Raw genomic sequence first — 24,748 nt, forward strand, 5'->3', positions numbered from 1 at the left:
ATTGTATTATTTAAAGTCCTTTTGGGCTCATGGATGGCATTTTTTTTCTTGAAATAGCCATTAAACGTATATCCTGTCATTACGTACTACTGTATAAAGTTGTTTGTATTGTTACTGGCGGAGTCCGCCTTTCACAGGGGATTCACAGGAAACAATGCACATTCAGCTTTTTGTGATTTGATCTCACTGATAAAAGACTTCCTGGTCTGTTATATGAGGAAAAAAATATTCTTAAAGTGTGTAGTTGAGTATCATTATAGTTTATTGTTTGATGAAAAAAAAGAAACAAAACTTCAACACAGTATTCTTATCTTTTCATTTACAACCTACAGAAATAAAGACAAAGTATACACATCTATCAAATACACAGAAACACAAGAAAAAAAATATATGAAATTTACTATGGAAAGCACATTAACGCTGTATTCAAGCATATTCTTAACATGCTAATATGATGCATGAATGTCAAAAATAAGTACAGACTGTTGCTGTTCTCTCTTGCAGTGGAGGAGCCCATTTGCATTCAGTTCACTGGCTATATTTGATGGAAAAGCTCAAAGTGCCCACATCATTACATTTGATTTTTATTTTCATCTCGAGCATTCAAAAGCCCATTTTACATTCATGCCATATTCACACTGGGGTTCTCTTTCACTCATCTTTTATCTATTCCTCTCTTTCCCTTCCTCTCTTTCTGTCTATCTTTCCTTTCTTCGATCTGTCTTTCATGTCACTGCATTAGCAGGGGTGGCAGAGGGGTAGCTGATGGCTTCTCTCTCCGGCGTCCTTGCTGAGGTTTTGCTGCAGCTGCTGGGCTGCGATAAAGAGAGGGAAGAGGAGAAGTTTTCACACTAATTACGACACAATAATGAAGCACTTGGTAAAAGGCACAGTGAAAATGAAGGTCAAACAGTCATTAATATAAAGTGAATAGAGTCTATTAGAAAGCCTCTGTAAAGTGAGCAGATATTACTGGAGAGGGGATAAAGTAATTTTTTTTTACTAGATAGAAGCAAGTTAAGAACATTTACCGGTCACACTGGCAGTAGTTCTTGGGCATCAGTGGCTGCCGGCTATTCTTCATCTTTAGAATTCTTTTCTGTAGTAGGAAAAATAATCACATTAGAATTTCTGTTTGCCTCAGTAACCCATCCTCCTTCATGCCACCTGCTAATTTCAATCTACAAAAGCAGCAGATGAAGATTCCCCGGCTGATTTTCTTCACCAACCTTCCTTCTTTTGTTCCTCTTGCACAAGACAATGACAAAGACTATCAGGAGAAGCACGACCAGGCCGCCTGTTCCAACTGCGGTCCACATCCACCAGCTGAGCCCCAGCAGCAGAGCAGTGGGCGGAGGCTTAGTAACGCCTGGTTGAGTAATGAAACACAGACCACGGCAGTTAATGACACATGGAGTGAAGAATCACTTCCGTTAATATGTGCTCATAGAAGGTTTACCCTAACAAACACAAGCAGTACGCACAGTTGGGGCAGGTTGGCTTTTGGTTGCCCCCTGGGCTTTGGGAAGGGGATGGTGGAGCTGTTTCAGGAGCAGGTTCTGAAAGCAAAAACACATCTTGCTCTTGTTGTGGTTAAAACCATATGCACAGACTTTGGTAAAAGCCAGTGTCCTACCTTGAACTTTGATGACTAGGTCCTCGTGGAACGTCACCCCGTCATGGGAGAACGTACACTGCCAGGTCCCATTATCAGAGAGGGTTACAGGGTTGAGTTCAACAGTCGATGACCCTGAGTGTGAACTTCCATCTGGCCTGTTCCACTGCACTGTATGGCCTTGGTTCAGACCTTTTACCTGACACTCGAGCGTAGCCTTACTGCTCGGCTGGAGCTCAGCAGAGGGGCTGGCCGAGACTTACACAGAGAGGGACAAAAGACGGGGGCGACGATACAGTGAGAATCACAAAGAGAGAGGGGAGGCCATGCTGGACAAAGGACTTCATCCAGATCATCAGGAACGTGACACACCCTTATGACATGATAGCGAGAGCTAACGCTTATTTCTGCACAAATGGTCACAACTTTACAGACTGGAACATCTACATTTTAGGGATATTAAATCATGAGATTAAAGGGGCACAATAGGTGTATAGTAGTGAGCTTTTTAACCATTGTATTAGGAGGCCTGTGTTACAATCTGGGGGAGGGAAGTTTTAAAGATGTAAAAGTTTACCAGGGTTTAGTGAAAGACATTCTCAAGTTGTATTATGGGAAAGGTAGGACCCAGTGGTTTGGAGCTCAAGCTCTATTAAAGACTAGGATCCGGATATTTCAGCCTCCGCTGCTTCAATTTTGACAGTTCTTTCTTAAAAATCTGTCTCTTGCAAAGTTTATGAAGATGCAATAGTAAATCGCTGGACTACCCCTTTAAGGCTTAAAAAAATATATATATAAAACACATGTGTGTGTGTGTGTGTGTGTGTGTGTGTGTGTGTGTGTGTGTGCGTGTGTGTGTGTGTGTGTATATAACCTTTTTTTCTTTTAAAATGAATTCTTCAAAAGTTACTTTAATCATTTAGTAAATTTTCTGAAATTATTCTTATTAGTAAACTGTTTGAAGAGTCAGAACCATCATTTTTTATTATAATTTTAAATACTGGTGTATCTTAAAATCTTTTATTAATCTAATTACTGTAGGTGTAAATGGGGAGGATATTCATTTAACACAATACAATGAGTATCACCAAAAAGTATTTACTTTTTATTTAAAATCCTGATTGTAATGATGAGGTAAACCCCACTCGCTCTGTACTCCATGCAATACCGAGAATTATTTGCAAATACATTTTTCTTTCTCTGCTCACCTGAGACCACAAGAAGTGTGTGATCTTGACGATTCCCATCTGCCACGCAACTGAACTTTCCGGCATCTTCTTCCTTCACTGGAGAGATAACCAGCATCGTTCCCTTCACCTGTGACCTTACCGCAGTTCCACCACTCCCTGAAGCAGAAAATACATGTAGTGTAATTAGCAAGAGTGAAGTTTTAGCACAATATATATTAAATGAGTTAAGTCTTTTTTTTTAATAAATTAACTTTCTTTAACGAACATACAGTAACTCAATCTTTTGACCGCAGTGAAAATGTTGTTTTTGAAAGGCTTAAAGACAACAAATATCCATTGAAGCAGAATATTTTGTTAAATAAAAACAATTTTATGAATTTGGGAAATCTATCTTTTTTCAATACATTTTGACTTTTGGACTTTACAACGATTATAATTTTAGTTATACATGTGCAAATCTAATTTTGACAACCTCAGAGCAGACAAATCCTTGCACATCCCCTGTGATCTTTGGCATCCCCGGACCACAGGTTGAGAACCACTGCTATAGGTAATGTCAACTGTTTGTTTGTACCTTTGGTAGTGAAGCCCTTCACAGGAACATTAGTTATCAGGTTATTTCCATGGGTCCACTTCAGGTAGTTAGTGTAGCTGCTGGCCCCACACTTGATGATGGCTTTCTGCCCTGGTGAAGTGCGGATCACTTCGCCTGCAGCAGAGAGTGCACCCAGCACTGAAAAGAGAGAGATTCACATTCATGAAGCACATTTCATTTAGTATGATATATTCACAGGAGAATACCACAAACTCTGTGTATTTCGACAAGGACAAACTGATGTTATTGTAATATATTCTATTACTTTGCATTAGAGACATATAGTGAATATGAAGTTAAAGGGTCAATGTATCAGGTTAAATCTAAGGCGTAAAACACAACTGCAGCTATTTCCCCATGGAGATTAAAAGAGTCTCATAAACATAAAGGGACATATTTTGATCCATGTTACTGGCTACACATTAACCCTTTATTTTAAAGGATTATTTACAATGCTTTTTAGTAGTAGAAGTATTTTCACTCACCAAACCCAAACCACACGATTGTCTTCATTTTGAATGTTGGATCTAAGTGATGAAAAATAACAAATGTACATTTCAGTCAAGACAAAAGTATTAAAGAAAACAAATTTAATGCAGTGGTTCATGTGAAAGCGAACATTTCCAGGTGAGAGATATCTACCACACACAGCTTCTGTTTGAGATGAGCACTTTACCAAAAAACATGTGATCCCTAACCACCGAGCTAGCTCTCTACTTCCTTCCTCTCTGTAACTCCCGTATTAAAAATTTAAAACTTGCTTCGTAGACTTGCATAAAAACTGAAATAAAAGTAACTGGGAAAATTCCAGCATGTGTTTTGGCTCTGTTGCATTTAATTAAGGTGCTCAATAATGCATGTAAAGATGCTTCGCTGTAGACGACATGTATCTGATCGTGCATCAGAAATAAGAAGTTATAAGATCTAAATAAATATATAAATAATTTTGTTTTTGTAGTTTTCTTTCTAATAAGGCAACTGAATTATATACTGTATATATACACCGTATATATATAATCAAACTTCTGACAAGCCATTCATTGTTCTTTAATGTTTCATGATTTTCAGCAAGCTGAATTATTTAAAATGTATTTCCCATTTTAAAGCCAGAAATCATATCTTTGTATTTTAGTTATTTATGATATCCAAAACAATTACAATCTGCCCAGATAATTAGTGTTTAAAACTATAAATAACTGCATCAAAATTCACCTAAAAAGTCAATTTTTTATATATTATCATTCTATTTAAACTCACTGACTGAACAATAGTTATTAATTGAGATCATAAAGAATCTTTCCCTTAAAATCATATCGATATTGATGATTAAGGCTTGGAAACATGGGTACGCACATTTTTCTTCTTCACATTTAATCTGGGCTCCTTCACTAAATAGTTTCAAAAGAAAATGAGTTATGATTAGAGATATAAGAGGACGGAATATAGCATCCTATGAAGTGTTTAATATATAGATTTGTTATTAGGTTCATCCGTCATTATGCTAAGTTTGAACGTTACGGAAGAAAAGAAAAATGGATTAATTAAATCCAATATAAATACAATATAAAACTTTCTTTCATGATCTAGTTTGATCTTACCTTAATTTTGAAGCAGTGATGTGTCTTTTGTGCTGTTATTGAAGACAAAAATCTTTCCTCATCGTCTCTGTGCTTCACTTCATCAAAAACAGAGCACAAGGATGCAAAAGCTGCAGAAGGCGGAAGACATCTGAAAAAAAACGTGCACTTTGGAGATGTTGTAGGCCGGTGCAAACCCCTGCTCTTTGTGGGTTTGTTCTTCTTGCCTGCGCTTTCTCGCAAACTAGGCCTGGGATTCTGTACACAAGCTGAGGAAAGTTCTGTGCAGCGTCTTCAAAACACTTATTTACAAATAACCTAAACGACACAGGTATTAACTCGCACAATTAGTAAGTAAGTACGGATGTACGGAAGTAGGACTGTGCCAACTCAGCACTAATTTTCAATCATGATCGAAATCATGAGATTTTAAATAGAGAAGTGAAATATTGTAACGGAAAAACAAACTCCATGATGACTCGTTCAAAAAAAGAAAAAGGCAGAATGACAGAAAGACGAATCTTTATTTGTCACAGCAGAAGTAACAAAGGATTTGTTTGCAAAATAAAAACAAAATAAAACAAAAATCACCCAGATATCACCCTCACCAAACTTTAAGGAAAAAACAAGTTGATTTTGACTATTTTTTTTATTTCCTTTTTGTAACACACATTTGAGCCGTTGTTTATTTATTTATTTGATTTACTGACATTTCCTCTCATCATGGAACTTTTTTTTTTTTTTTTTTTTACTTCCTCAGTGAAACGGGCGGAGGAGTTGGCGCCCGGCTACACTGCTGACACCAAACTGCAACCGTCCAATAAAAGAAGAGGGAGCTGGAAGCAACATATTTTTGAGGGGAGGGGCATGACTACTGATGGCAGTCAGGACATGGATAAAGGTGAGAGTTAAGCAAAGAGTGAATGGATTTAGCAACCCTCTAATGTTCAGGGCATGTTCCATAAAGCTGTGTTTCTGAATTATCTGGATACATTCGCTGAGTAAAACCTGGTGTTTTAACCGATTTCAGATGGTTTTACACTGCATAGTCGTCCAGGTAAATAACTGAATCTGCTTCTCTGAACAGGCCCATGGTTTGTATTCAATGGATCAAAAGGAAAAATCTCCCCCCCAACACCTTATCTGTACATCTGCACCAGTTTATCTACCTGTGTATATATGCAATCTGAGAGATTTATTTACACTTTTGTCTGGTGTGAAGCGTGCCAGGGCTTTTGTAAGAGCTTGGTGGGGTGTGACTATGAATGCTGTCTTGTGGGTTTGTGTTAGCGTCCACATTACTCTTCCTTCACCCCAAGTGTAACGCCCCTTGCCTCATTCAGCCATTCTCCGGTAGAAGTAGAGGTATCCCAGGTCTTTGGGGGGTTTCTCTGAAGCACACACCTTCTGATCGTTGAAGATGACCCACCTGTGAAACAGAGAGATCACTCAGTTAACAAAGAGCTACTTGATAACAGACAGGTTATGGATTTGATTATGTATACACAACAAAGTAGCTTTTTAAAACAAATCAAATTGGGTCTTATTTGAAAATATAATATCCACTACTTAGGTAAAGTGACAGCTGCTTTTCCCAAATGACCAACAAAATCATATTAGAACTGAGGCTGTCAAAGTTAATGCGATAACGCGTTAACGCAAAATCGTTTTAACGCCACTAATTTCTTAACGCAATCGATCTTTCGGAGGTTGTAGCGGGCTTTAAAGCTAGAGAGAAGATCCTGGCATCATATGAAACTAGAAAACCTAAGGAATCCATTGGTACCAACCATGTCATACTAGCTTGTTGCGAAGGAGATTAAATAATGCTCCAAACTTAACGCTAAATTTTGGCATCATGGCCATTTTCAAAGAGGTCCCTTGAAAAACTCACACCATTTTCAAAGGGGTCCCTTGACCTCTGACCTCAAGATATGCGAATGAAAATGGGTTCTATGGGTACCCACGAGTCTCCCCTTTTCCCCAAGTCATAGTCAAGTCAGCACACTGACAGTTGTTGCCTGTTGGGCTTGAGTTTGCCATGTTATGATTTGTGCAGATTTTTTATGCTAAATGCAGCCCTAATTAGAACACATGGTGGTCATTTTGGAGAAATCTTAGGTCATTTATTTCTTCAAAGATGTATCCACTATAATAAATAGGATCATTACGGTTATCAAAATATAAAATAAATCTGTCTTTTTTCTCCCTAAGTGGATATAAACCATTTATACCTCAGTTCTATGACAGGTTGACACTTTGCACTGTGTTCACATCAGCAGCTGTGATTGTTCAGACCAGACCTGGAGTATGGTGCCCCCTGCTGAGGCACTGTAGAACTACAGTAGCTACTATATTACATTAGAATAGTGTTTCTCAAATGGGGGTACTTTGGAGAACTGTATGGGGGTATGTGAGATTTAAAAAAAAAAAAGTTAATTAAAAAAATATAATATAATAAGAATAATAATTATACTATAATAAGTTCAAGAAAAATGTAAATGTAAGTTCAATAAATCACATTTTATATTAAATATTCTTATTTTTGTTAACTGCCGCAACAAATGCATTTTTTTCTTCTACCAAAATAATTTATGCTGGTTAGGGGGTACATGGCTGAAAAATTATTGTAAGGGAGTACATGATTAAAAAGGTTTGAGACCCACTGCGTTAGAATATGTTTTTAAAAGACATTTAATGAATAAATTAACTACTGATTAGAGAACAGAAAGCATACTATTTGTGAGACTGTAACTCATTTGTTTCTTTCAGAACATGGAATGAAATTAAATACATTTTTCTTTCAGGATCTGAGACTTGCACTGATATTTTTTTAACAATTCTGACTTTTAAATGACATAATGTGGCTTTGAAACATTGAAATATCCCTTAAAGCAAGAAACAAGTACGAAAAAAAAACACTTACTGTTGATCTTTCTTGATATGACAGACGTAGTGGCCGCACATCGTGCTCGTCCCCATGTGACTGATGAACGCAAACAGCTCATATTCTGGATAAAGGAGAGAAACCATGAGTTCAATTATATCTAGACCATATAAACATTATTAAATATGAGTTCAAATTATGACGGCTGTATGAATGGAAGTCTTTAAATAAAAGATGGCAATGTTGCTGCCGTCTATATTTCATGTTTCTGAACACATCTCTCATCATTCTCCTTGGGACTCACTGCCTTGTCCGTCTTTGACCCGAGGGCCAGGTGGAGCCTCCCGACCGCCCTCGCTCTCTGCGGCTGAGCGACCGCCTTCAGACACATCCATGGATTCCAGGTCATCCAGGTGGGAGAAGATCCAGTCCACTGCCCGGTCCAGGACATTACTCTGTGAAACAAAAGGAGACACCATTAGAGAATGTCAACAGATGGAGTTTTTGGTCAAATACAAACTCAACAAGGGGTCGGTTTTGATTTTACAAGGTAGAGGGCAAAAGACAGCTGATGCCATTTCTTCTCAGGCTGGCAATCAGATTATTGCAAACATTAGCTGGATGGTCAAAGTTTCCTCTACAAAAGGAGCCAAATGTTTGATAATGTCATGATAATATAACTGTATTAATACTGTAACTGTAGTAATATAAGAGAGAGACCAGAGCTATGCTGCTAAAGTGTTTTTCTCTGCCTCAACATGAGGCTGGTACTGCAGCTTATGACGGGACAACAGCAGAAAAAGCTTTGCTTACATCGATCATCTGGAGTGGAGGTTTGAGGGTCACCCAAACTGGTGCCTGCAGTTCCTTGCCTAACTAGTTCACTTGTGTAAAAGTGACCCTACTTAAAATATTAACCCCAATTAACCAAAAATGTTCTGTAGCTGCTTGCGAAACGTAAATTTGTGTTAATTACTGGGTGTTTTCTGTGTTTTGTCTGCTACGCTCATTCATCAGCAGCGCTTTGTCCTGTGACGCATTGTACTCAATTCTTTCTTTAAATATGTTCTGGCTGTTTCATTTGGACATGTAGGCAAAACTGAGGTAGCTATTGTAAATTATTTTGTCACAACCACACACAGTGAATAAAATCTAAAACATATCTTTTACCAGTGCTTCTGCCACTTTAAGTTAAATCCTGCTACTCATTTCTATAGAGATATGAAGGCCAACAACTGGCTAGTGTCTCCACGAATGACAAAACTTGGCGACATCACTGTCTGAATAAAAACGGCGCAGCTGTGCCTGTACTGGCACAGTTCTACTTTTAGTCTAGTGGCGTATGAAATTAGTCAAATCCAAATCTCTAGCTGGAAGGAGTGTGATTCTAACCGTGGCTCGAAGTGCTTTGGTTGCCTGGTCTCGGCTGAAGCCCATGGAGACGATGGTTGCCAGGTGCTCCTCGGAGATGCTCTCTGTGGGCGTGGTCCCGGCGCCGGAGCTACAGCCCGGCAACACCAGGGGGGCCGCGAAGTCTGCAGCCAAACAGAAAGATGAGGACATGAGTGAGGAGTGATCAGACTGATTGATGACTAGCTTTCTGCTAAATTCCCACTGCTCTGCACACCTGGGTCATCCATATGGCCCATGATCCAATTCATGGCAGCATCGATTCCAGTGTTCCCAGTGTAGTACACCGCTTTCCTACAGGCCTCCAGTGGGAATCCCATTTCACATAACTGGGACACAGTGGAGTCATCAAGGACTGGAGCTGAATGTGTTGAGAGGAAAAAAGTTGAATTACTTAGATGTACTTTCACATTGTTTGCTGGTTTTAATTTTTGTTTGCGGAAACACTGATTAATTACAGTTAATTAATAACAAAAGTTTTAAAAAAATCTGACAAAAGGCAAAATAATGAAAACAATATAAACATGTCAACTCATACACACCAAAAACAGAACCATTAAGATTTTTACTTTAATTTGAAATGTGACTCAAATCACTTCAAATGATGCAAAAGTAAACAAATAATAAGGCAACAGAAGGACGCAAGAAAACAGAAAAGGCAGAAAAGAAGAAAAAGGAGGAAACGAGGGTGGACAAATAACAGCGTCACAGAGGAAGAAGGTAAAGAGCAGAAACGACAGACAGACTAACACAGCAGTGGGGAGTAGAGAGAGTCGTCCTCCTCGTTGCCATGGAAACCCAGGATACCTTTAACCTCCACATCTGGGGTCATGAGTGGGGGCGGGGCCACCTCTGGTAGAAGCTCCTCCCCTGGCTGCTGGCCAGTTGCACGTAGCGCGCTCAGGTCCAGAGTGTCAGGGACGTCGATGCTCACGTCTGCACAGAAGAAAATCATCAATAACCCATCATTCAATTAAAGCCCAAATGTTTATTTTCAACACCTTCATTTTAGACACGTTATTGTAAAACAAGGTGTCCCAATGGCACTATGTGGGGAAGTTGAGAGAAGTTCAACTTTATGCAAATGTCCTCTGACATGCCGTTACATTCCCCCATAGGTGAATGCCTAACTGTTAAAATGTGCTAATATGTGCCGTGTTGCGCCTCAGCTCTAGGTCCTCCGCCGCCTTTGTGCTACTGGCTGGTGAATTTGGGGACCCGCAGCCAATCACAGTCCATCTGTGGGTATAGAACAGTTGAGGAGCTGCACATCCACTTGTGAGCTATTTTGTCAGGACTTAAATCATAGCTCTTTTTTATGTCGCTGCCAGGTTAATGCCAGAAACGTAATGCTTCCTGTGTCAAACTTCAGTTAATCAGTTAATTATCCTAAGTCATTGTTTTTTTTGTATCTTAACTACTACTACAAGTCTTTGCCAGGAAGCTCTGGAGGCGAGAGCTTCTCTTTTCTCCTGTTTTTTTTTTGTGGTTTTATTTCTACTTGGGGCTGGTTGGTTTGTTATTTTGGCCAGTTGAAATTCAGCGTCTATATCCATCAATAACTTTAAAACCGTAAAAAACTGTCTGCTCATATTCTTCATATACTCTTACGTGACTCCCTTCTCAATGGTGCCACTTGGTAGTAGAGATGGGTAGGTTACAGAGGAGGAAGTGGGTATACTCTCCAATATATTCCAATGGCGTTTTGGCAGATAGGTGGGTATACTGGAAACCGCCAAAAACAAGGTGGGTAATCTTTGTATACTTGCGTATACTCTCCACTACACCACTGTCCCTTTTCCCGAAGACCAACTTGGGGTCGTAACACATGCAGAAGCAACAACCTGGAGACAAACAATCAAACTCTTTTTGATTTCCCTGGAGACGGAAAACAGAGTTGTTCTCTACTTCACCCGACTACATAAAAGCACTTTAAACAAATGGAGGAAAAGCTATTTATCGCCCTCAATGACTTCCCAAATCTCTGTGATTTAACTTTAATGTGTGTTAACACATTGCTCAGGAAATGAACTTATTTGTCGTGCCTTTGTGGTGGGCACAGGAAGCAATCAGAGATGGTTATCTAAATTACACTCTCAACACTAAACACACCCACAAGCTTTACGCTTATGAGAGGTTGCTGTTATTACTTGCAGTAATAACAGCAACTGTCTTTTGCTGTATGTGTATCAGTAGTTTTAATACAAGATCCTTCTGGGGTGACCAGATATCCCTCTTTATGAAAACTGCACAGCATGTTTATCCCTTGTCCCACGTCTCACATATTGAGACGATGTCTCACATTTTCATTGGCTCTAGTTTTCAAAAGTGAAACCACTGCAGGACAGAGGCTTTTCTAAAATCTGACTTTTATCCAATGGCTGTGAAGAAAACAGGGAACTCTGTCATCACTGCGCTGTGTTTGCCGTCAATCAGACTGTGCACATGTGGGTTAAGTGCAGGTTAACCTGTGACCGTCTTTGCTATGCTAAGCCCAAAAGGGAAAATTCAGAGTCACCACAAAGTCACAAGCTATGCAGATTTAGGCAGAATATGATGGAATCTACCACAAAGAAAAGGAAATACAGCCACAACAAAGACAGGGCAACTACTTATAAGTGGGTGGGGGAAGCCTGTGGAAGGCCATTCTCAGAGTTTTTTGACAGTTATTTTTCAATTTCACATGGGGGGAATACGACATGAAGCGACACAGTAGGGACAAAAAAACGTGTGGCTCAAAAAGAGATGTGCCGATCTATGGATGCATTCAGACAAAGTATAGAGATGTTACGAAGTAAGGGGTAGAATAATTAGATACACACTTATCAAAATTTTAGACGACCTCTCATCATTGGTAACGTGTCCCACATTGTCCCACACTAAGATACTCTTTGTCCCACAATTGGTTTGTTGGGATCTGGTTACCCTAGATCCTTCAGACTAGACTATGGTCTAATGTGTCCCAGTCCCAGAGAGCAGTTTTCCAACTGATAGGAATACACACTTCTACATAGAGCAAGAAAAATATTTATCTTTTAAAAACATTAATTTAATAATATCTTTCCTCACCCAGTTTCTTGGGCACCCAGTCAAGGCCGAAGGTGAACTTCTTAATCTGGATGACCAGGTGGTCGGGGAAAGAGGCAAAGCGGGTCGTTCTGACAAAGGAGACAAAAGTTGATATTAATAAACACATCTGAAGATTTGTTTCATCACTTTCAGTATGTGTGGCCGTCTCTCTTCGTACTTGGTAGCAGTGGTCTTGGACTGCACAGCCGAGCTCCAGAAGTCTGTGAGGATCTCTGGTTCACTGAGGGCCGCCATGCAAGCTGTGAAGGGGATTTGTGCACGCACAGTGGGGGATGATGAGTCCCCCTCCTCACGCCTGCGCTCTGCCTCCTGAAGCTCTTCTGTTCAAGAAATATGTACAAGTTATAGAAACAACAGATGGAACACCACTGTATTCAAAACATCAAATGTTCTGAAACAATTAATACATCTCAGGATACAGAACATATGTCTATAGGTGTGACAAACATCTTTTTGTGAAATTAAAAAAACGTACAGAGCCCTCATCTAACCACCTTAAAGTAGCACTCCATCGATTTTACACATGAAGATCAGTTTACTTGTCATGAGGATTACTATACAGCACGCAAAAAAAAACTATAATGTCTACTGTGGCTCTGGAGAGTTTTCTAAAGTAAGTAAAAAAACCAACTCTAATCATGTCCTCACCTCAACTTCATAGAAGTGCAATACTAAATCTCTGGAGAACCCTGTTAAAAGGTTTATCTACATATTCATTACTAAAAAGGGCATGTTACACTTCAAATAGTCACAAACATGCCTATTATAGCTGATTAACAAACGCAACAGATTCTCACTTTGCACTGGGATGAGCCATCGTTTTACACATTGCTGCTCTCTCAAAGGTCAGACTCTTTCGGCTTTGACCTTATCTGTCGTGACCTTTCAATGCATAACCAATGACAAGACAGCTGTTTGTAATTTAACTTAAAAGCGCCCCTTGATGGACAAAAAAGAAGAAAAAGTATCATCAGCCCAAACCCTTCTTGACTGCTGGTCTTTCTCTCCCAAAGACAATAACTACCTGGGACTTTTTCGTATTAAATTGGAATATGTAATTCTCAAATTGTCTTTTCTGGGCTCAATTTGTTTTTCCAATTTCCCAACACTTTCTTACTACCTGGAGCGCGTTGGTGACATAAACGGTAGGAATTCAATTAACAATAATTTTCATTGTTGATTAATCTGTCGATTATTTTTCTGATTAATCGATTAGTTGTTTGGTCTATAAAATGTCAAAAAATTGTGAAAAATGTTGATCAATGTTTCCCAAAGCCCAAGGTGAAGTCCTCAAATGTCCACAACTCAAAGATATTCAGTTGACTGTCATAGAGGAGTAAAGAAACCAGAAAATATTCACATTTAAGAAGCTGGAATCAGAGAATTTAGACTTTTTTTACCTTATCAAATTCAAAATTATCAAAATAGTTGGCGATTAATTAATAGCTGACAACTAATTGATTAATCATTGCAGCTCTAATAAATGATACTACACTATGGCCTCTGCACTGTGCTCTGCACCCCACAATGAGCACAACTCATACTGCTTGTATGAGTTGTGTAGAATTGGAGAATGAGTTGGACAGTATATCCCGTCAGCCCTTCACCTGTGTTGGTAGCCTGGTCCATCGGCACAGGCAGCTGGACGATGTAATCCACCCGCTGTGTGTACTTGGCTTTCTGTGATTGCTGACACACAATCCTCTCCTCCACCAGGAACCGGAAGGCTTCAGATGGGTTGGACCCAGAGCGGCAGTTCCTCTGTGGGCGAAAATAATTAATATTATAAGAGAAAAGCTGGGAACCAAAAAGAGAAGCAGAGTTTGAGTGTGACTTTACCTCCACCATGTTTATGAAGTGCAATAAAAACTCCTGAGCATCCTGTTGTCGATTTGTGGAGAACTCTGGGTGTCCCCGCCCAATAAGTGCTTTGAACATTCGTGGTGCTATACCAATTTGGTCTCCCTGTAAAACAAAGCATGATCAGTCAGATTTGTCAACAGTGAGCGTTAATATTAAGTAGACCACATTCTCACTTATTTCTGAGAGTGAATCCCACATGTGCCATGGATATCTGTTCAAACTAAGACTTGGAAATCCACTGTGACTGATCGTTCCTTCCTACCCTGGGTTCAGATGCACCGTTTTCATCTCCAGGGTCTGGTGCTGGTTTGGAATAGTCTCCTGACAACAGACCATAGCCGAGCTTGGCTCTGTGATAAACAAACAAAGCTGACATCACTGCACATCCAACAATATACCAGAGTCTCACACAGGAGGAGGATTTGGATATAGGCCTACTGGATGTATTTTTGGCTTTCAAATAGCATGGTGTCTATCATGGTCTTATCAGGCAGAAGACTTTGTCATCTCTGGTGGGTATAAAAAAGTTTTTGTACAGCAACAAAAGTAGAGATTGTTGGAATTAGGCCACATACAAATGAAATCTGTCAGATTTCAATTTCAAGTGAAAACAAGATTATATATAAAATATAGGGCTGTCAAAGTTAACGCGATAACACATGAACGCAAATCCGTTTTAAAGCCACTAATTTCTTTAACGCATTAACGCGATCAATCTTCCGGAGGGCGTAGCGGGCTCAGTTTTAAAGCTAGAGTGAAGATACTGGCATCATAATTAATCTAAAAAAAAACTAAGGAATCCATTGGTACCATGCAAAGGAGGTTAGATAACGCTCCAAACTTGCGCTAAATTTTGGCGAGGAAAAACTGTCATGGCCATTTTCAAAGGGGTCCCTTGACCTCTAATCTCAAGATATGTGAATGCAAATGGGTTATCTGGGTATCCACGAGTCTCCCGTTTACAGACATGCCCACTTTATGATAATCACATGCAGTTTGGGGCAAGTCATAGTCAAGTCAGCACACTGACACACTGAAAGCTGCTGTTGCCTGTTGGGCTGCAGTTTGCCACTTTATGATTTGAGCATATTTTTTTATGTAAAAAGCAGTATCTGTGAGGGTTTCTGGACAATATTTGTCATTGTTTTGTGATGTTAACTGATTTCCAATAATTAATATATACATACATTTGCATAAAATAAATATATTTGCCCACTCCTCTCCATTTAAAAGGTACATTTTGAACAGCTAAATTTGCGATTAATCAAGATTAATCATGGACAATCATGCGATTAATTGAGATTAAATATTTTAATTGATTGACAGCCCTAATAAATATAATCAGATCTTCATCTTATATCTGACGGTTGTGCATTTTTAAAAAATTGTTACAACCAAAAAGTGTCAAGTTAATGTATAGGACACATAACAGAGCATACCAGGCTATGGTTTCACTTTTGTTTCCACAACAAGAGGCTCTATAAGTTTAGATGATACACAGTAGAAGCAAAGCTCTTTTAGAGCTAAAATTACAAGAGGCAAACTGTCAATATAGGTGTGTCTAAAATCCAGCTGATATCAATAGAACATTTCTATTCAGGAGGATGACCCACATTATAAACAAAAATCACATATAAATATGGAGCTGCCTGGAAAGGAATCTGTAATCAGCTTTGTGGCTGACAGCTGGCACACTATGTTTGTGTGTATTTATGTGGATGGTTTCTTTCATCTACCGTGACTATGATGGCAACATTTCCAAGACAAAATGGGAAAGAGGGAAGGATCGGTGTTTGAATGCATGTGTGTGGATATTGTGCTATAGGAGAAGAGGAATTTGTAATATTTTATCAAACACTGTCCTTTGCTTTCCTGCCGTACACCTGAGGGGTGCTTTCAGGCATCTAATGGTAATACAAGAGCTTGTCATAGAAAATAACCAGACACTAGCAGAGGAAACTCACACTTGGGTTTTGAAGTCCTGGGTGGGGTCGCTTGGGGCTTCATCAATGATTTTGTCGATGTTCGACACATACCTGGAAGAATAGAAGGATATGAAACAAATTCTTTACAAAGAGTATTTTACCGTTAATGCTGGACAGTGTGAAAAGTGTCGCTTTTTAGAGGAAGATTCAAGAAATTAGGATATTTCAACTCCCCTGCTGTAATAGCCAATGTAATAGCAATATTTTCATTGCAGTCTGCCATAAGAATTAACGTTGTCTTTTATCACAGGAAGTGATATCGTCAACATAACAACTGGGAGGAACAGGAGGATGGGGGCTACGAGTAAAAGAGGGTACTGACTTGTGCTGGAAGTCTGGAACGGTGAAGAGCACTTGCATGACAGAGTTGAGGTAGCAGCTGTTGCCCAGATTCTTCATGCCAGTCAAACCGGTGCCAAACATGGGCCGTAAGGTGGTCCCCGACTCCTGGATCACTTCCCACTCCCCGACACGCTGGTTCACAGCGATCTCCAGCTCCGTCATCGTGTGCTCGGTCTGAGAGAAGAGAAGTCAAAGTGACAAGAGAATGAAGGATGCACCGTAGAAGCAAATGGAACTCTATGAGGCAGCCTTCAACAACAAGCTCTGAGAATGAGGAGCAAAATTAGGCAATATGAAGAAGCAATGACAGATGAGGAAGAAACTACAAAACACATCATCGTAGCACTAAGTGCTGCACTTTATCTTCTGTTCCATTGCAGCAGAATTCCTCCAACCCCTGTCTGTGCAACATCATTATGTGTGTGCAGCAATACATTAGCAGGACAAGAAACAACATTACAGAACACAGTGAGAGGTACAGACGTCTTAGGCTTTGACAACTGTGTAGTCTGCACTCCACATAACAAGAGAAGCAGGTGGCAAATAAATTGATGGCAGCAGGGAAACCGAGAAGAAACAGGTGTGGAGGAAAGTAGGTGGATAAGATAAAGGGCATGCTGTGAAAGTAAGAGTACACCGTTTTATTATCGTCCATTAATAATAATGCTATAATAATATTCTGTATAAACGTATACATAAGTGTCAGTTAACAGTGTGCTGGCAGGAAAAAATATACAAGAGGGAAACCAGAGAGAAAAGTTGGCAAATTATTCAATAATATTTATTTTCTGTTGTAATCATTTTTGTGGCATTAGCGTGCTATTGGCTCTCTAACAATGCAGCTGAATTTTAGACCCTTTAGTAATACTGTGTAATCAATGGCTACTCTATGAGGCAGAGCCAGCCATAAGTGTGTGGATGTCTGCCAACAGGAGACAAATCCAATATCTCTGACTACATTTGTACCACTTCAATTGAAAAGCACAGGGTGGAGCAATACTTCTGATCAGATTTGATATTTGCAATTTTCAATGAGAGAAAAATAAAAATAAAAATAAAAAAAGTCAGCTCCCACGAAAAACAGCAGAAAAACAGAACTTACCTTCTCCATGGTCATCATGTCGATGCCAAAGTGAGACAGGTGCTCTGGTAACTTTGAATCCAGTACCATGTCATCCTCATCATAGGAATACACATCTGGATATACAAAACAGAGGTGGCAATTAAGGGCAATGAAGCACTAAGCTTCAGATAAATGCACATATTGCATATAGTCCAACAGTCTTTAATAATAGAAAGCTGCCCCAGCCCATATTATGCCATCAATATTTAAGGTCCAACACAAATCCCATTTTGTTATCCCTTTTTGCAGTCAAAAATAATATCACCATGTTTTTTATAAATGTATTGTTAAGATTCTTTTTATTATAAAAAGTATGGAAAAAAGGAAAATATCAGAAATGGTCTTTTTTTCGTGTCAGCTGACTGGAGGGACATGTTGGTATCTGCGTGTAATTGACAGCAGGCTGAATGGCCAGCAGGGAATGAGGGACGAAGTAAACAAACTTGCACTGTGGCTTACAAGACACAAGTAGACAGTGTGTTGTTAGCAATAGTATTGACGAGTAAGGCCCACACCAGCATAAATGGACCAAAGTGACTTTTGCAGGAAGTTATGTGCCGTGAAATGACCTGCAGCTGAGCAGCTTATTGGCTATTTAGCCTGCAAACTGATGTAAGCGGTGAATATTTCCCTGGTGAATGTTTGATTGTTGGCTCGTTCAACAAGCTGAGGTGCAGGACAACATGTTTTCATGTTTATAAGTTAGATAAGAAAGAGACTTTAGTATAAAAGCTAATGTGGGTTGTTGTTGTTCGAAGTCCGTGACTCTTTTGTTGTGTAGCAGGCTGCTGTCATCAAAATGACAATTTGATGGTCTTTCGGCTGCTCCTGTCAGAGGTCGCCACAGTGGATCATCTGGAATCTTTTATGATCCACATATTTGATTTAGCATAGGTTTTACACCGGATGCCCTTCCTGAGATATCCTTCATGGCGCCCAAGGAGGGGATACATGTTTTGGCGGTGGGAGGAAACCAGAGATCATGCAAACTCTACACAGAAAATCCCTAGACCAGGGATTGAACCCAGAACCTTCTTGCTGTGAGGAGACAGTGCTAACCACTGCACAATTTGATTGAATGTATGGAAACAATATTATTTAAATTCAGTTGCACTTTTTTTAACCACAGAAAATCATCCTGCCATCTGCTTACCTGCTCCATCGGGAGTGATGGTACCAAGTTTGACAGCAATTGGATATCCCGTCTCCTGGAAGTGGAGAAGGGCATGGTTGTTGCCACCAGACCCATCAAAATACCTGCGACCACACAGCACTTTGCCGTCCGTCAGGTTCATCCAAATATTCTCCTGGAGGTCACACACCTCACACCGCCAGCCACTAGGACGTAGAAAAGCCAAGTAAGACAGACGCTCCAACAAAAGTGTTAAAAATATATAAATATTTGACTCTTGCACTGCCCTTGAAGATCTTGTAGGCTTTGACTAATAAAACTGGACAGCTATCTCTATTCTGAATTTTATTGTTGGAGACACAACAGCATTAATGGACCAATGCAATAATGGATCCTACATGCAAAAGCAATATTGCCTGGACATTTTCACATGTGCAGTTTTGAACATTCTTTCACCAATTTAGAGAGAAATATAACAGAAGCTTTGTATATGAAGTCACTAATCTAGGAGGAACTCCATGGTAGGTTCATTCAAGGGACAGCTGTGACATAATGTCTCACCTGGGAGGGATCTTGACTCCGTTGTCAAGCTGTTTAAGGTCAGGGGCATGCCTCGACTCCTGTCTCACCTCTCCATCCCACTGTTGAACTTGTAAGGCATGAGACACTGAGTCGGCTGCCATGATACCCGTCATTGACAGGGACACCTTGAGGGACAGCAAATGAATTGACAGGAACAAGTTAGACCTGACTAACAGCTCGTGATGAACTTTCTCAACTACTTGATCACTGAAGGTAACAAAATGTATTATCTATATATCCCTATGTGCGTGTGCCCCAGTGTTCTACTATTAAGGAATATGTGTAAAATATATTGTATGAAGATCTGTAAAGACTACCCTTTACTACCTTTGTAGTAAGCCTCTGTCTGTGCTATGTCCTTGTATTAATGAGAGCAATCACAACGTTTTAAATTGTTTTGTACCGTGAGACTGAACCAGTGTCAATTCTAATATTGTAGTGTAGTATATTGTCATAGGGATAACCCAGACAGAACCTTAACAGAATGATAACATTTGTCTTGCCAGAAAACACACAACTCACCCTCTCTCTCACAACTTCAGGCATGTTACCAAGGTCATCTGCTGTCACTTCCTGTCTGTCAGGTAAAATGACCACCTTTACATCCTCCTCATACTGGTCCTGCTCTACATCAAACCCTCCTTCAATCCCTGGACAGACAAGAAACAAGAGGGGAGGTAGACACAGGTCAGACTCAAAAGAGGACACTTGTTTTATCTGTGTTTGTGTAAATACTCTCTCTTCCACTTACCTATAGCCAATCTGGTGGGCTTTTTCTTCGGCGGGTGTCCAGATCCAGAGTTATTGTCATCTTCCTTCTGTGGTAATAACGTAGGATATCAATGGAAATTTGGTTCACTTGACATGTTAAGAGATGGTGCAGACAGTGTCAAACATAATCTAAATATATGTCCACGTGGAATTGTCCAGTCTTAAGGAAAATAAATGATAAAGAAGAATAAAGTGTCCACCGGCACCTTAGCCTTGCGAGTCCGGGTGATGTGGAAGTAAGCCCTCTGGCCAGTCCGGGCATGGTGCCTGTCCACATACTGACTCCCAAAGCCAAGGAAACTGTTCATGCACACATACAGGCCTCCTTCACTTTCCTGTAAAGAAGACACAGACAATGTACTGTAATAACTTCTGAAAAGACATTATTTTTAGGAAAGCATTCCTATAAGCAGAAGACTGGGTATAAATATATGTATGTATACATCCGTTTCTGGACGCATGTGTACATTTATACACATTTATGTACATATAGTGTATATGTGTTTTATCAACATGTGCTACCATTTGACCACTTCTATTATTATTATTGATATGTTCTGTGATGTTCTGTTTTAGCAGTTAACATATTTGTTTTACTCTATCTGCTTTTATTGTCTGATGTTCTGTTTTAGCAGTTACCATATCTTTTACTTTATTTATCTGCTTTCATTGTCTTGTGAAGCACTTTGTAACATCTGTTTTGAGAAGTGCTATATAAATAAATGTATTATTATTATTATTATTATAATGTTGAATGTTACAACCTGTCCTTATCTCTCTCTCTCCATTGTGACACAACACTGGGGAGTTAAAGTTGAAGGTAATGTGGACGCCAATGTCTCCCTGATTTGTGTGCCTTCGGGTGTTGTCTGTGTTTTTCTTTTGTTTTTTTTTCCTTTGACTACTTATGTTCTTTGTATTTGCTTGTCTCCATTTTTGTTTGCCCTTAGTTCCTAGTATTGTCTGTTTTTGTTGATATATATAAAAAATGAGGCATGATACACACACATCCCCACAGAAGTCAAATATTTTGTTATTAGGAAGCATGTGCATGTCAGTACATGCATATGCTTCCTAATTAAAAAATATTTGAAGGCAATGTGGATGTGTTAGATGTCACACCATCAATTATAATATTTAGCTCTCCAGTCATCCTGCAAATTTTTTTATTTTTTTTTGCTGTTTGGTTTTACAAAACAAAAGATGGCCAGTACTCCCTCAGATATCATGGTGTACAAATATGGAACACCAAAATATATGTTATCAAGAGCTCGTTATCCTTAGAACATTTTTAAAGAGATTATCATCACATTTAATTCATGATGTCTAATTATCTTTTGATATGTTTAGATATATTTTCTTTTTTCTGTACTGTTTTTTGTATTTATTTCATTGTTTTTATTGGATTGTTTTCCACTGTTTGGTTAGGTTTTTTCTGCACATTTTGTTTTCTTCTTGTTGATGTTTAACTTTTGTTGTATTTTTAAAACAATGTTAGTTTAGATCTTTCTTCCTTTTTTGTTATTGTTTTTTTTTCTCCTTTGGGTCCTTTGTATAAGCCTGTGGCTTCTTGACCTCTCCTGACATATTTCTTGTTTTTTTTTCATTGACTGGATTTTGTGCAGTTTTATATATATGTGCAAATAAAAAAAATAAAAAGCTAGCAAGTTTCCATTCTGCAGGACAGATAATAATGCATACAGTGCACTTTCATAGACTAAGCTATTGGAGTTACCCTGCACTATACTAATTTTTAACAGTTTTCTTCATCTCCTTGTATTTTTATAGCTGGTATATTTTTTTGTACTTTGCACTATTAACTTTTTTACTGCCTTTTTACTAACATGTTTTGCACTATGGAACTGTGATGCTGGAAACTTCAAAAAAGTTACTATCTATCTATCTATCTATCTATCTATCTATCTATCTATCTATCTATCTATCTATCTATCTATCTATCTATCTATCTACTGTATCTATATACCTATCTATCTACTGTATCTATCTACCTATCTATCTATCCATCTATCTATCTACCTACCTATCTATCTATCTACTGTATCTATCTACCTATCTATCTATCTATCTATCTACTGTATCTATCTACCTATCTATCTATCTATCTATCTACTGTATCTATCTATCTACTGTATCTATCTACCTATCTATCCATCTATCTATCTACCTACCTATCTATCTATCTACTGTATCTATCTACCTATCTATCTATCTATCTATCTACTGTATCTATCTACCTATCTATCTATCTATCTATCTATCTACTGTATCTATCTATCTACTGTATCTATCTACCTATCTATCTATCTATCTATCTACTGTATCTATCTACCTATCTATCTATCTATCTATCTACTGTATCTATCTATCTACTGTATCTATCTACCTATCTATCTACCTACCTATCTATCTATCTATCTATCTATCTATCTACCTACCTACCTATCTATCTATCTATCTATCTACCTGTCTACCTACCTATCTATCTACCTGTCTACCTACCTATCTATCTACCTGTCTACCTATCTATCTACCTGTCTATCTATCTATCTACCTATCTACCTACCTATCTATCTATCTATCTACCTATCTACCTATCTATCTACCTGTCTACCTATCTATCTACCTACCTATTTATATATCTACCTATCTATCTATCTATCTATCTACCTACCTATCTATCGATCTATCGATCTATCGATCTATCTATCTATCTATCTATCTACCTATATATCTACCTATCTATCTATCTATCTATCCATTGCAGTGCATTATTAGCTTAGCTTGACGCTAGCTTGCTAGTTAGTTAGTTGAAACATGACAAATGTAGGAAGCATTAAACAGCCCTGTCACAGTTGTGACCATAAAAAGCGACTAAATTAGCTTTGCCATCTAGTTTGACAGCAGTTACACTGGCATAGCTAGCTAGCTAGCTATCGCAGCTAGCATGTTTCCATTACAGTGCACTATTAGCTTAGCTTGATGCTAGCTAGCCAGTTAGTTGAAACAGGACAAATGTCGGAAGCCAGAGCGTTAAAGTAGCACAACACTGACACACAGGTACATTACACAACGACACAGAGAGGCTGTGAGTGAGTGAGGAATGAAGCTGATGTTGATGATTAGTAAGAAGGAGGAGATGTCTCACCGGTGATGAAAATGACAAGGCGCATTCGTCTTTGTGGACTCGGTCCCCGGGCTTCGGGACCCGGATAGTGGACAAAACCGACATCAAAACCTCCCCAACCTCCGCCATGACAACGATAGCTAGTTCCGCCTTTCACTGGGAAAAACTTTGGACCCCCAGCCTCTTCTTTAATGCCCCGACTCTGAAGAAGAGTGTCTAATATGCCCGTGTTGTGCTCGTCTGTGTGTGCCTGAATGAATCATGAGATGCTCTGGTGGTGAGAGGAGAAGGCCGGACGGACTCAGTTGCCCCGCACGACGCCAGAGAGGAGGCTACGTCACGTTACCGTAATGTAGAGAATATCGCGAGCCGTTGTGATTTTGTCATGCGGTAAATTTACAATGACAGATATTGTCCAGAATATTGTCCTAATTTTATAATAAAGTAGAAATGTATAAAGAAAAAGAATTTCAGAAAATAAATAAGTTTGGGGAAATAAATAGGGGGAAAAAATGCAAAGGGAAAATAAATAAATACAATACAATACAAACAAATAAAAAATACAAGTATTAAATATTTCTGTATTAAAATTACTTGAAAATCCCAAATAAACACGTTGCGATGGAGCTATATATATTCTATATATATATATATATATATATATATTATATATATATTCATTTGTATGTAAAAACATTTGTGTTCTTTAAATACAAATATAATAGAAGCCACTTCGTCTCACTGAGCGCGCTCATGTAAGCGTCCTTGGGTTTCATGAAAGGCGCTATATAAATCCAAGCTATCATTATTATTATTATTATTAAATATAATAATTTTGTACTATATAATTTTTCTTATTTCATAAGAATTTTACTTAATTTTGTACTTGAAGGTCCCATATTTCAAAAAATGAGATTTCCATGTCTTTTATATAATAAAGCAGTTTTAAGTGCTTTATAAATCCTGTGAAAGTATCGAAGCGTTCAATATACGGAGAAGTACACACAGCCCGTATTCAGAAATTGTGCGTTTGAAACAAGCCGTTAGGATTTCTGTCCATTTGTGATGTCACAAATATACAATATTTAGACCATTTCACGGTTTTAACTGAAACATTCTAAATGTGTCCCAGTTGATTTCCTGTTGAAGTGTATGTGAATGACATCAGCTGACAGGAAGTAAACATGGACTGAAACTGTTGCCTAACAATGCATTTCTGTTGCAATTCCGTTGAAATGCACTAAAACGGATAATTTCAGACAGAGGGTAAATACAGGTATATTCAGGCAGACAGTATGAGGAAAATACAGTTTTTTTTAACATGTCCTAGTAGAAACACAAAATACAAGTAAGAACCTGAAAATGAGCACGATATGGGACCTTTAAGGAATTTTCTTATTTCATAAATTTTTTTCATATTTTTGTACTTTATGAATTTACG

General features: G+C 38.7%; 2 protein-coding genes across 4 annotated transcripts; both read right to left on the reverse strand.

Annotated features, from left to right (window-relative positions):
* Window positions 1-239: 239 nt before the first annotated feature.
* On the reverse strand, window positions 240-5,379 carry cd4-2.2 (CD4-2 molecule, tandem duplicate 2). 2 transcript variants are annotated; one of them, XM_037784589.1, is made up of 9 exons: window positions 4,999-5,379; window positions 3,886-3,927; window positions 3,380-3,538; window positions 2,824-2,961; window positions 1,637-1,873; window positions 1,485-1,559; window positions 1,230-1,369; window positions 1,032-1,099; window positions 240-815 (listed from the first exon to the last, which is right to left on the reverse strand). In XM_037784589.1, exons 2-9 carry the CDS (start codon window positions 3,911-3,913, stop codon window positions 731-733), a joined length of 930 nt encoding a protein of 309 aa, XP_037640517.1. In that variant the 5' UTR covers window positions 3,914-3,927; window positions 4,999-5,379; the 3' UTR covers window positions 240-730. The 2 variants fall into 2 exon arrangements, with proteins under 2 accessions (XP_037640517.1, XP_037640516.1); XM_037784588.1 differs by having other exon boundaries at window positions 2,824-2,967.
* Window positions 5,380-5,482: 103 nt separating this feature from the next.
* usp5 (ubiquitin specific peptidase 5 (isopeptidase T)) lies at window positions 5,483-23,629 on the reverse strand. 2 transcript variants are annotated; one of them, XM_037784586.1, is made up of 20 exons: window positions 23,329-23,436; window positions 20,369-20,497; window positions 20,143-20,209; window positions 19,914-20,041; window positions 19,371-19,516; window positions 18,831-19,015; window positions 17,657-17,751; window positions 16,535-16,728; window positions 16,192-16,263; window positions 14,490-14,577; window positions 14,204-14,329; window positions 13,972-14,125; window positions 12,522-12,684; window positions 12,344-12,432; window positions 10,025-10,210; window positions 9,492-9,635; window positions 9,257-9,399; window positions 8,169-8,319; window positions 7,904-7,988; window positions 5,483-6,406 (listed from the first exon to the last, which is right to left on the reverse strand). In XM_037784586.1, the coding sequence occupies exons 1-20, from the start codon at window positions 23,434-23,436 to the stop codon at window positions 6,313-6,315; spliced, it is 2,547 nt and encodes an 848-aa protein (XP_037640514.1). In that variant the 3' UTR covers window positions 5,483-6,312. The 2 variants fall into 2 exon arrangements, with proteins under 2 accessions (XP_037640514.1, XP_037640515.1); XM_037784587.1 differs by having other exon boundaries at window positions 6,266-6,406; window positions 10,082-10,210; window positions 23,329-23,629.
* Between the last annotated feature and the right edge of the window lie 1,119 nt (window positions 23,630-24,748).

The sequence above is a fragment of the Sebastes umbrosus genome, chromosome 11 (genome assembly GCF_015220745.1).
Source record: "Sebastes umbrosus isolate fSebUmb1 chromosome 11, fSebUmb1.pri, whole genome shotgun sequence".
NCBI classification, from domain to species: Eukaryota; Metazoa; Chordata; class Actinopteri; order Perciformes; family Sebastidae; genus Sebastes; species Sebastes umbrosus.

Excerpts from the sequence above, each read along its gene's own strand:
- cd4-2.2 (XM_037784588.1), bottom strand. The coding sequence starts at position 3,913 with ATGAAGACAATCGTGTGGTTTGGGTTTG. Across the intron at positions 1,560-1,636 it reads CCTAGTCATCAAAGTTCAAG|AACCTGCTCCTGAAACAGCT; the intron begins GTAGGACACTGG and ends TTTTGCTTTCAG. Across the intron at positions 1,370-1,484 it reads AAAGCCAACCTGCCCCAACT|GCGTTACTAAGCCTCCGCCC; the intron begins GTGCGTACTGCT and ends TTACTCAACCAG.
- usp5 (XM_037784586.1), bottom strand. The coding sequence starts at position 23,436 with ATGGCGGAGGTTGGGGAGGTTTTGATGTCGGTTTTGTCCACTATCCGG. Across the intron at positions 20,042-20,142 it reads GCCCACCAGATTGGCTATAG|GGATTGAAGGAGGGTTTGAT; the intron begins GTAAGTGGAAGA and ends TTGTCTGTCCAG. Across the intron at positions 6,407-7,903 it reads CATATCAAGAAAGATCAACA|GTGGGTCATCTTCAACGATC; the intron begins GTAAGTGTTTTT and ends TCTGTTTCACAG.